General features: G+C 45.3%; 1 protein-coding gene across 12 annotated transcripts in view; it reads right to left on the bottom strand.

Moving 5' to 3' along the window:
- LOC140391729 (disks large homolog 2-like) overlaps positions 1-12860 on the bottom strand; it is a 1606854-nt gene that overhangs the window by 226161 nt on the left and 1367833 nt on the right. For 9 of the 12 annotated variants that reach the window (XM_072476520.1, XM_072476521.1, XM_072476522.1 and 6 more), the window contains one exon: positions 5774-5950. The exons of the other annotated variants lie outside the window; for them this stretch is intronic. In XM_072476520.1, the coding sequence (XP_072332621.1) occupies positions 5774-5950 (177 nt within the window). The remainder of the gene's footprint in view (positions 1-5773; positions 5951-12860) is intronic. 12 annotated transcript variants of the gene reach the window in all.

Genomic DNA, 12860 nt, shown 5'->3' with positions numbered 1-12860 from the left:
CCTCCTGACCCCCCCCTATTACACCCATAAAATAGTAAGAAGTCTTACAACACCAGGTTAAAGTCCAACAGGTTTGTTTGGAATCAATTCCAAACAAACCTGTTGGACTTTAATCTGGTGTTGTAAGACTTCTTACTGTGCCCACCCCAGTCCAACGCCGGCATTTCCATATCATGGCGTGTTGGGCAGATACACTGCCGACAGCATGATTTCCTAACTATGAGTCTACCCATCTGCTTTCCTACCCATCAGTAGCTTGTAACGCTGGGCCGAAGACTCAGAATTAAATAAATGGCTTTTCCCAACAACCTCCTTGGAAGCATTAAAGATGTGGAGCTCCCAAGTGAAGAGCACTTTTGGCACAGCTTACTGCATACAATCCCAGAGGAGTAAAACTCTGAATCAGGTCAACTCTTTATTAACATTGCCACACAGCAGGAGGCTAATTTCATAGCGTCCCGCACACGTTGACAGTGAAACAACCACTCTGACATATGAAGAGTGCGCTTGTCTGTTACCTACAACTCACAAGCTGCTCGCATTCATGAATGTTTCCTTTCTGATGCTGTACTCTGAATAAAACAAAAATACATTTATCTTCTGTAACTTTTCCACTCCAATACCAGGAGGTAGTAGCAGATCAGCAGTCAGGAAAGCCAGGATAGGGCTGCGCCCAGGTTTCTGGATGTAGATCTCCAGGTACCCATGGACATCCTCTTCCACGCAGTGAGGAAAAATACCCCCAAAACAACAAAAAAGGGTTTAGTTGCCAACGGCCATCTAATGTGTGCCAATAGAATGGTTTGGCAAGCCTGGATACAGGATTGGCCACAGCATTTTAATGAGCTTTATAAGTCTGGAAAGGTGAGTGAGACTTTTGCCGAAGGGTCAGGTGCTTGAGCAAAGACCTCCACGGCCAATTAGTGCTTGCATCCTCCGTGAGCGTGAATGGCGATGCGGACGAAAGATCTTGCAAGACTCGGAAAATTAATACATTTTAATATAATCAGCAGGCTTATCTGCCATATCGTTCCCCCACCTTTGGAAATTCCCATCACATCGGCCAGGTTTACAAATGTTTCCCAAAAACTTGAAGCAGTCGATGGGAAACCGTCGGGGGCACAATGATAATTATAGCCCCCAAGGGGAGAGTGACTGGCATTGCCAAGGTGGCATTGCTCAGGGGCTGGGGGTAGGCCGTCTGGGGTGCTCCATGGATTTGAGGGGGTTTGCCTTGTATATGGGGGTGTTCCTTTTTTATATGGGAGATTGTGGTAACCTTCAAAATGGCGCCACGATCTCGGGATTCCCAGCTGCTAGCTTTTTCTGGTTTGCTAGCCAGTGTTAGACACATCTCCAGCACTTATTTTCAATGTGTTTAAAACTATGGAAGGAATAGCCAGAAAGCTATGCACCGCTTTTCTCGGTAACATTTGAAAAATAAAATGGAAAATGCCACCCCTTTAACACTCAACAGCTGAGGAGTCACCGGGTGCATGATACACCTCAATATCTGTGCTCAGGATAGTATTTCATTCTCCCTGCCGGCCCTCATCCCTCTCCTCTGGCCTCAGGTGCCTTCCGTCTTGTGCAGGCTGCGACTTTGCAGATTCAATAACCTTTATTTCTGAGGATGAAACATCTATTTCCAGCTGTACCCTTCCTGTTAGTCAGGTGAGGTCCATTTAGTCTTGATCAGTGACCTGATGCAAGCCCAGGTGTTGCTAAGAAGATGTTGACTCCCTGAATGGCAAAGTTCTGTCTTCTTCTTCCTCCCCTGTCCTTTGATGTGTTCCTGCAACTTTTCTCTCCAGGAAGTCAACACTTTCACACATCAGATTGCCTACCATTAACCTGCAGAAAACGTTACTTGCTGCCTTGCCTGGGACTTACTGCACATCTGCCCTTTGTGTCCGAATGCTGGTGGCTCCTGAAGTCAGCAAAGTTGCAAATGGTCAATTAACATCATAATAGGCATGCCCTGTTTTGAGGCTCTCACCTCATGAAATCTGCAATGAAAACCTTATGAAAACCCTGAGGTGTTTAACCCTAACATCATGAAATCTGTACAGAAACAGAGGTGGTTGTTTTGATTGGCGCAGAAGTGATGGGCCAAAGGGCCTTTTCCTTGCTGTAGACCACTATGACTCTAATTTCCAGCCATGCAGGGCAGTGGGTATTTTTTCTGACTCCATTCTGACCCAATCTGCGACTGAAAAATGTGGTCCAAAGGTGATTTTTAAATTAGAGGATAGAGCCAATGTTAGTCAGGAAGCACAAGGGTTAACAGAACTTGGTGCGAGTTAGGAGTCAGCAGTAAAATTGTGGTTTACAGAGGGTGGAATGTAGAACTGACAATAAGACATAGGGGCAAAAGTAAGCCATTCAAGCCCATCGTGTCTGCTCTGTCATTCAATGAGATCATGACTGGCCTGGAGAGTATGAGGAAAATTGAGTGTGGAGGTAACAAAATCATAGACATGGTTTTCAGCAGCAAACGTGACAAAGGGGGAAGTAGATAATCTTGATGAAGAGGAAATGCGGTTGGAAGTTCAGCTCAGGGACAAATAGGATTCTTGAACAGCCCTGTTTATGCCCGGTTAAAGGAACTCCATGCAATCTAACTGTTTACTGACTAAAATGGGGTAGAAAATATCATCAGTGGCATTATTTTATGATCCCTTAACAAGATCGTACCAATAGTAAGGGAAAGTAGGCAGAGTTATAACAGGACACCCATCTGCGTGGCCTGATAATTATCCCCATGATTCTCCAATCTTAAGGGTTCCTACAACATTACTGACAGTAATTTCTACTCTTTGCATTTCAATGGCAGGTGAATTCTTTGCATGAACTAAATCCATAACTGTTTAACACCAAGGAATTTAATTCTACAGTGTATCCATTTCCTGCATTTTAAGCACTGCCAAATCATAAAGTGCAATTGTATGAAGATTTATAAATAGCTATGAAATAAAGGTAATTTAAAATGAGTCCTCCATAACAGCTGGGTAACTCCATTTAGGGCTGAGTTTATTGCAGGGCAGGTTCGTTCACTGATTTCAGAATCACAGAATTGTTAAAAAGCAGGAGGAGACCATTCACCCATTCCCTTATATGAGCCATTCCCATAGTGAGTCCTCCCTGTGACCCTGCACATTCTTCCTTTGCAGATAACTGACTAATTCCCTTTTGAATACTTTGGCTGAATCTATCTTCGTCACACTCTCATTGCTTCTTTTGCCAACTACTTGAAATTTGTGCGCTCTTGCTCTCGATCCTTTCACAAGTGGGAACAGTTTCTCCCTATCTACTCTGTCCAGACCCCTCATGATTTTGAATACTTCTATCAAATCTCCTCTCAGTCTTCTTTTCTGCAAGGAAAACAGTCCTAACTTTTCCACTCTATCTTCCTAACTGAAATTTCTCATTCCTGAAACCATTTTTGTGAATCTCTTCTGCACCCTCTCCAATGCCTTCACATCCTTCCTAAAGTGCATGCCCTGAACTGGACACAAGATTCCAGCTGAGGTTAAACTATTATCTTCGGCAAGTTCATCATAACCGCCTTGCTCTTGTACTCTATGCCTCTATTAATAAAGCTCAGGATATTGTATGCTTTATTAAAATGCTCTTTCCAATCCTGCCAGCTTCAATAACTTATGCACATATACTCCCAGGTCCCTCTGCTCTTGCAACACCCTTTAGAATTGTACCATTGATTATGTATTATTTCTCCATGTTATTCTTACTACAATTACTCATTTCACATTTCTCCCCACTGAACGTTGTCAGTCACCTGTCTGCCTTTTCCACTAACCTTTACAATACAAGTCTTCTTAAAGTTCTACATCATCCTCTTCACAGTTCTTAATGCTTCCAAGTCTTGTATAATCAGAAAACCAGAAAATATGCTCTGTATACCAAGGCAGAGATCATTAATATATATCAGGAAAAGCAAGGGCCCCAACACTGATCTCCATTACAAACATTCCACCAGCCAGAAAATCATGCAGTAACTACTCCTCTGTTTCCTGTCACTCAGCCAATTTGTATCCATGCTGCTAATGTCCCTTTTATTCCATGAGCTATAACTTTGTTCACAAGTCTGTTGTGTGACACTGTATCAAATACCTTTTGGAAGTCCACGTGCACCATATCAACAGCATTGCCTTATCAATTATCTTGGTTACTTCTTCAAAACAACTCCAGCAAGTTAGTTAAATGCGATTGTCCTTTAAGCATCCATGCTGATTTCCCCTAGTTAACCTGCATTTGTCCATGTGACTATTAATTTTGCCCCGGAATATTGTTTCTAAAGGTTTCTCCACCACCAAAATGAAACTGACTGGCCTGTAATTGCTGGGCTTAGATTTACATCCTTTTTTTGAACAATTGGGTAATGCTTGCAATACTCCAGTCCTCCTCTGACAACACCGCTGAGTCTGAGGACTACTGAAAAATTATGGGCAGTGCCTCCACAATTTTCACTGTCACTTCCTTCAATATCCTTGGATGCACCTCATCGGGTTCAGGTGCCTTAACAACACTGAAGTACAGGTAGCCATCCCAATACCTCCTCTATATGAATTTTCAACCTTAATCAGTCCTACTACTCATTTTACCACCCTATTTATATATGCCTACAGGAGACTTTGAGATTCCTTTTTCGGTTGGCTGCCTGTCTCTTTTCATATTCTCTATTGGCTTTTTTTCCTCCCCTCTCAACCTTCTACCTCCAACCAGGTTCTCAGTTGCATTTTCTACCTCACACGTGTGATAAACATACTTTTTCTTCTTTATCTAGATGTCTATCTATTTTGTCATCCAAGAAACTCTGACTTTGTTTGTCCTACCTTTCCCTTTTAAGGGAACATCTCTTTTTTGAAAGTAGCCCAGTGTTCAGGTTTTCTTTTTCCTATTCAACTGCTTGAGCACACTCTTATAATTCAATCAAATCAGGGCTGTTGTGCACCTTAACTCCATTTACTCAGCCTCCCCTCTGTGATCTTGCTCTACCCACACCCTCACCATTATATCTGGGGGTGTCCTGGTAGCCAATTGCCCACTTCTTACTGGAAGGCAGTGAGAGGCCAGCTGGCAAGATTGAAATTAGGTTGAGATGAGTCTCATTCTGCCAGAGGTGGGAAATAAACTCACTAATATGATTTTCTGCTGAAATTCTGCTGGCAGTTAAAATCTAGGACTCAATTCTAAAGAAGTGACAAATAGAGCTATGTTACCACCCTTTGCTGATTTTACATAAACTAATCAACAGACATAAAAATGTCCTTTTACTTTCAACACAGGAAAATGCACAACTGAACACTGTAAGCTGAGTAGGGTTTTTGCTAACTGTCAACTGTATTGTTGTGAATCAACCAATAAGGCACATCACATGAAGTTGTGTTTCCAAATGGAATACAAAGCAGGCTGTTCTTTCCTCTCTTTTGATTTCACACATTGCAGGAATTATAGGTTGTTATTGATGTCTAAGAAAAGGCTTTGGACAGCATATGGATGTGTTTAAATGAAAGCATAACAGTGAACATTGAAAAATAGTAGAGATTAGGATTGGATTTGAAAAACTAAATGCATAAACGTTTTTCTTTAGGTGGACACATTTGTCTACATTAGATCCATCCCACTATAAATATAGCCTTCAGAAGCTCGGTTATGAAAAATTAGAAGATGGAATATTTATCGCAATATACTAGTCTTTTCAGAATTCAATTGTACAGAAAATAAGAGACAAAATTATAGATTTATGAACCTTCTTTTGCTTGGTATAACACCCATCTCTTCACTGTCTCCTTCAGGTGTAACCATTCGTGCCTGCCACCATTCATCATCAGAGGCATTGATAACATGCAGAATGTCTCCATATTTGAAGCTGAGACCTTGACTTGGAAGACCACTGTCCTTGGTTTTATCATAGTCAAATAGTGCTCTGAAAAACATATTTCAAAGGGTTTTAAGTTTTGCATTTGCTGCTGCACAAAAGTTATTTGCTGTTGTTTTAAACATATATCATTATTTAAATTCAAAATATAGTGTTGAGAGGTTTTTTTCCCCCATTTTTGATAATTAGTAACATACAATGATAGGTACCCTACAGCCTCAGGTCACATACTTATTTCATAATTGATGTGCTGATCACATTTACGGGGTTACTCATTTGAATGTGGGAAGCATTGCTGGGCAGTAGAAGTTAAAAGGAAATGCACCATTCCCTTGTTTCCCACATACCTTCATGATATCTCCCAAAGATAAATAACAGGACAGCTCTTCCATCTATTTCATGATAAAGTCTAACATTTTCTCACCTGCTAATCCAATGGATCTAGGTTGCATAAAAAGCAGCCACAAAGGAAAAATGTCATGATTTTCTCAGCGTTTTCTTACTGTGGGTCTTTATTGAACTGATCTTAGCTGGCCTCCTCCAGAGAGCTGCCTCATGGCAGGGAGGTCATGGGTGCGATTCTCCCATCGGGCGGCTAAGTGTCGATGCCGGCGTAAAAATGGGAGTGTTTGACTCCGGCTTCGGCGCCCGTTCCGAGACCTGGTTCTCTGGGCCACAGTGGGGTAGCACGGCGCTGGAGCGGCCCGCGACGCTCCAGCTGCCTATCCCAGCGTGAACCAGGCACCGCGCGAGTTGGGCCGCGCAAACTAGCGCATGCGCAGTGGCCTTCTTCCTCGCGCCGGCCCCGACGCCAAATGGCGCAGGGCTACAGGAGCCAGCACGGTAGAAAGGAGATCCCCCGACAGAGAGGCCGGCCTGCTGATCGATGGGCCCCGATTGCGGGCCAGACCACTACGGAGGGCCCCCCGGGGTCGGACCTTCTCTCCCCCCCACAGGCCGCCCCCGGACCATTCAACGCCGAGGTCACGCCGGCTCAGGGAATGTTAGAATGGCGCCGGCAGGATTTGGCTTTTTGGTGACTTTTTGGCCCCATCCGGGCCGGAGAATCGACGCGCTGGCCCCTGCCGGAGAGTCGGCGCATACCACGACCGGCGCTGCGCCGATCACGCCGGCCCCAGTGGCGCGATTCGCGCGGCCCGCCGCTGGATCTCCGATCCGGCCGGGGGGGGGGGGGGGGGGGGAGGGGGGGGTGGAGAATTCCACCCATATAACTACAGAAAGCCAGATAGGACATGTAGAACTGATTGCATTTCAAACCCAACAATTGAGATCTATTTTTGTTTAAATTTAGAGTACCCAATTATTTTTTTCCAATTAAGGGGCAATTTAGCGTGGCTAATCCACCTAACCTGCACATCTTTGGGTTGTGGGAGTTAAACCCACGCAGACATGGGGAGAATATGCCAACACCACACGGACTGTGACCCGGGGCCGGGATCGAACCCGGGTCCTCAGCGCCGTCGGCAGCAGTGCTAACCAATGTGCCACCATGCCACCCAGTTGAGTTCTATTTTGAATGAAAACCCAGTTGCATCAAAACTAGTCCTCAGTTTTTAAAAAGTTGTGTGAATTCTTTGGGCCAATATGTAGAAGTCACAGATGATGCTTACTGGTTTCAATAATCAAGATATCCTCAGCTAATCCAAAAGTGTCACATCAAAAGTTTTAAACAAAGAATTTATTAGATCTGGCACCTTACTGCAGAATCGTACATGCTTGTTGTCAATGTACACTGCTAATACTCAGTAGGAAAACCAACAGCACAGAAATTGCAAATTAATCCTTCTGTTCAGCTTACACATTTCACATTAAAGTTAATCTGCATTACTTACAGGGAAGGGTAAATAAGAATTACGGGAATAACAGAGGAGAATGTTGCTCTGTTTCGGTCCCAACAGCGTCACCAATCCTGTGGGTATTTCTATTTATCTTGGTGAACCACATATATCGATCAAATGATCACACAACCAGTTAGTTAGTTCAAAAGATGGTTTATTTACATAAACAAGAGTTATCTCAACATGCAAACACAATATCTACTATGAGTTAAACTACACCTATCAACTACAATAACCTATACTTAACTTCAGGGTGACCGGCACTGTGCAAATGGATAAGGCCTTTATCTGGATTTCACTTGGCTGGTTCGAAGAAAGTGGCTCTGTCTCTGCTGGGCTCAACCGTCAGGTTGCGATCATTGGTCTTGAACTTAGCTGGCTGTTCCTGCTGCAATTGAGCTGGCACAAGCCGGATCCAAAAGAGACAGAATACATGGCTGTGCGCTCTTTTATCCCTCTGGGATTTTGCACTCTTTGAGGCGGTCCTTAACCTTGGACCCAATAGATCGACAGGGCTCTGATCACTCTCTTCGACTTCGGCCAATAAGTGGTGGGTGCCTTGGTAGCTGGGTGGGTCCTTAGCGGTCATTGACCTTGGCAGTTGTGCTTTCTGAGTAAGGGGAGTGGCGCCGATCAGTCTGTGGCTGTACCGGTTGCTTGATTGGAGTTCTATTGCCCTGGGAAAATGGGCCATTGAAATGCAAACGAGCGGGGGCAGCACGGTAGCATTGTGGATAGCACAATTGCTTCACAGCTCCAGGGTCCCAGGTTCGATTCCAGCTTGGGTCACTGTCTGTGCGGAGTCTGCACATCCTCCCCGTGTGTGCGTGGGTTTCCTCCGGGTGCTCCGCTTTCCTCCCACAGTCCAAAGATGTGCAGGTTAGGTGGATTGGCCATGATAAATTGCCCTTAGTAACCACAATTGCCCTTAATGTTGGGTGGGTTCATTGGGTTATGGGGATAGGGTGGAGGTGTTGACCTTGGGTAGGGTGCTCTTTCCAAGAGCCGGTGCAGACTCGATGGGCCGAATGGCCTCCTTCAGCACTGTAAATTCTATGATAATCTATGATCAGGTCTGGTTACCTGTGTTTTAGATACAAATAGGCTGTGTATCTGTCTGAGTCCTGGGTTGGCCATAATACCCATGGTCCTTTGCAGGTGGCCATCTTAGATGGCTACATTCTATCCTTTTGATCCTGAATGCGAAGCGTGGTGGATCACACTATTGATCCCTGTTCATCCTTGGTGGACTGGTCAGCCTTGGTCAAGGCAAGGTTCTACTCTATTCTATCTTATGGTTTGGGACATTTACCTAGTATTTCATTAATACATTCATAAATCAATTCATCTCTAACGGTTACTCTAATTCAGATCACTATAAAACTATCCGCACAGCTGATCTCCAGCTAACGCTCTCTAAGCTACTCTCATGCTGCTGGTGAATATCAAAGAACTAATATACAGTACAAAATTTAAAACAGCAGCATCACATTTCGACTTAATCCTAATAAAGTTGAAGAGGTACATGGTTTATTTTTAGTAGCGATTGTTACAGGAGTTCAATTTTGTTGAATTCCAAAGAAGGGGGATCGGACTGTATATACCGGGGAGCGGGAGGCTTTTGCTCGCCATTTACGGAGTCGGAGTGTCTGAATGACACTGCAGATTATCGCAATTACTAGAAGGGCCTCTACTATGTATGAAAGGGGGTTCCATTTGGCAATGTTTTCGCACCAAGTGGGGGTTTCGATGTCTGTCTTTACGTGTGGTGTAGTGTCCGGGCTGGAGGTGTCCTGTTCTGTAGTAGTGTTCGGGGCTGGTGTAGTGTTTGTTACACAAGTTTGTTGCGCGCGCAGTTGCAGAAGTCCAGCGATGATCCAAACGCATGTCAGCAGTCCTTGCTTCATCCTGTGTTTTCTGTTTTGCGGGTAATCCTGGGGGTGCAAGCATAGTATCTGTTGTTATCTTTGGTTAATATCTCGTTTTATTAGTCTTTCTCTCCTTACTCCAATTACCCGTTATGATTGTCACCGTGTGTGACTCCCTCACTTTTTAAATTATATATACCATTTTGGAGAGACAAGAAATGCAAAAAAAATTTATTTATTTTTTTAAAGTACAGAGACTCTCGCAGCTTGTGGTTGATGCGGGGAGTGGTCGGACAATTTCTTCGACCACTCTTTCTTTACTTGCAACCAGTGGTGGCTGAGGCTTATCTTAACCAGCCGAGTTTCAGGGCGGACAGTTTTATAGAGTTTCGTCCCAGGGTTCAGAGATAGTTCGCGTGTAGCAGTGTGTATAGCAGCAGTGACCAGCAACCAATTGTGTCGTACATGTAAATAGCATGTGGGGAACAACCAGGGGGTCGCGGGAGGTAAAGGAAAGAAGGGGTGAGCGTACGGAACGTGGCAAAATGCATTCTTTATGCCACAACCAAAGAGAGAGTGGAGAAGGTGAAACTAAGGCCTGCCAAAGGCAATGCAGAGTGTAGAGAACCATTCCAGAGTGTATGAAGTGACGGAAACATGAGGTGCGTGTGGGCTGCTGCGGAAGAAGAATGGATGAAATCCCCGGATAGGGCGGGGGTTAGTGCCGTTACTCCACTACCCGAGCTTAACTGACCGGATAAATTTGGCGTCCTAAGGTAGGGTGGAGATTAGTGCCGTTACTCGCTACCTGGGTGACCTGGGTAGGCGATAAGAGTTTGTAGTCATGTGGAAACTTGTCAGAAAGACTGGGAGAACAGTGGTCTGTTTCTCAACAAACGTGTGCCTTTAACTGACATTGGGTATCTTACCCTCAAATCAGAAGAGTAATTTTGTGCCGGGCGACATGAATTAAAACCACGTGGTAGAAGAAGAAGAAGAAAAAAGGCGGGCAGGCTCCATCAGAACTTTGGATACCTTAATACTTAGGCGGTGTCTCTTTCTCATCATGTAGACACCACAGGGTTCTGTACCAGTGTTGTGATAGCATTACCGAAACGAGAGTCAGTATCTGAATCATCACCATCTCCCAAATGCCAGACCCGTGTCTGCCGTTTCTGTGCCTTGGCCGCATGGGTCGTTGGATGGTCCGAATCGTGGTGCCTTACTAGTCTACATGAGTTGTCGCGGTGCCAAAGAGGGGCTTGTTTGTCGTGAGGCATAGGGGCGGTGGGAGTGGAGGGTAAGTTACTGTGGTTGGGCGGTGGATGTGGTGGTGGCTGGGGGAGGACACATAGGGGGTCAAAGATATCTAAGTCGTGGTTCCGGGGGCTGGGGTGAGTGGTGGCAGAGAGATCGTGCCAGTGTTCAGGGATAGTAATCAAATCCGGGAGGCTCTCGCTATCGTCGGAGTCAAGTTCAAGGTGAAAGTCCGTACCTGTGGGCGGAGACAAGTTCGGGTCTGTGGGCGTGGACAAGGGATAAATACCGGCATGGCTGGGGGAGGGTTGGTGTAGGGGTTGAGCTAGGTTGTCGATGGGCGGGGCGTAATCTTCTCCTATTGCCAGAGAGATGTGGTGGGAGTGGCTACATTGTGGTCCGTAGACTTTGAGTTGGTTGATGTGGAACCAACCAGTTTTACTGCTGGGGTACGTTATCTTGTACACGGAGGGGCTCCCTTTGTCTGAAATGGAGTAGGGTCCTGCAAATTTGTGGGGAGAGGAAAGAACTGGGGCTGTGAAGTGAAACCATTACTTGCTGACCGACTGTGTACTCTACGGGGTGGACGGTTTTGTCAAAACAGGCTTTACTCTGCTTCTTTCCAGCGCCTAATCGGACAGCTGCAGCGAGTTGTGCCGCTCTAATGTTATTTGTATCCTGTTGGACCGCTTTTTTGTGGGTGAGGGTGGTTACTGTAGGGCTTGCCAGATCGAGGCCTAATAAATATTCAATACCCTTCATGGGCTGTCCAGTCATGAGAGTGTGGGGGGGGGGGGGGGGGTGAAACCTGTGGAACTGGAAATGGTGTTCCGAATAAACATGAGAGCAAATGGGAGGACCGTGTCCCGCATGGTATTGTTCTGTTGCACCATCTTCCTTCTGGTTGCTTTTAAAGTTCGATTCATTCTCTCGACAATGCTACTGGATTTGGGGTGATATGCTACAGGGAATTTCTGCCTGATCCCAAAAATTGTTAAAACATTTTGCATGACTCTGCCGGTGAAGTGGGAACCTTGGTCTGACTCAATGCTGCGGGGGAGACCCCAGCTTGTGAATATCTGTTGGGTCAGAATCTTAGCGGTGGCCTTTGCTGTGTTTGTCCGTGAGGGAAATGCTTCTACCTATTTAGTAAAGGTGTCGATTACAACCAGCATGTACTTGAAACCGCTTCTGCAAGGGGGAAGGAGACCAATGTAGTCGATTTGCAAATTTGTCCAAGGGCCATTAACAAGTCGGGTGCTACTTCGATGGCACAGGGCAAGTCTGGGTCTGGAACTTGTAAAGTGGGGGCTGTGCCTAGGGCGCGTTTTAAATCATCAATGGCGTCTGTGTGCTGTGGAAGCCATTCCCATGGGGCATTCTTTTTAAGGAGCTCTGAGAGTGGGGCTGCTTTGGTGGCAAAACCATCTATATAACTTCTGCAATATCCTACCAAACCTAGGAATGACTGGAGTGCAGTGACATTTTGGGGCAGTGGCAATTTAACGATGGACTCGATCCGTTTTTGCTCAATTTCTCTCTTCCCGTGGGTGATGATGGTGCCTAAATATGGAACCTTTTCCGTTAAAATCTGGGCCTTTTTGGGGTTTACCTTACATCCGATTGATTGTTGTAGGCCCAGTAATTAAGATAAGAGCTCCACGTGTTTCTCTTTTGTGTCCGTTCACAAGAGCAGATCGTCTACATATTGTATTAGGCACTCGGGTCAGGAAAATTTAGAACGTCCGTTGGCCAATTGTCGGTGGAAAGTTGAGGGGGAGTTATGGAATACTTGTGGGAGGCATGTCCACATGTACTGCTGGTCTTGAAACGTAAATGCGAATTTATACTGGCAGGTGCTGGCTAACGGGATGGACCAAAAGCCATTGCTGATGTCCAGCACTGTGAAATATTTTGCCTGTACTCCCTGTTTGAGCATGGTCGCGGGACTCGTGGCAACAGTACGGGCCAAAT

Source organism: Scyliorhinus torazame, chromosome 15, assembly GCF_047496885.1.
Source record: "Scyliorhinus torazame isolate Kashiwa2021f chromosome 15, sScyTor2.1, whole genome shotgun sequence".
Taxonomy (NCBI): Eukaryota; Metazoa; Chordata; class Chondrichthyes; order Carcharhiniformes; family Scyliorhinidae; genus Scyliorhinus; species Scyliorhinus torazame.
This window is presented reverse-complemented; position numbering and strand designations above follow the sequence as displayed.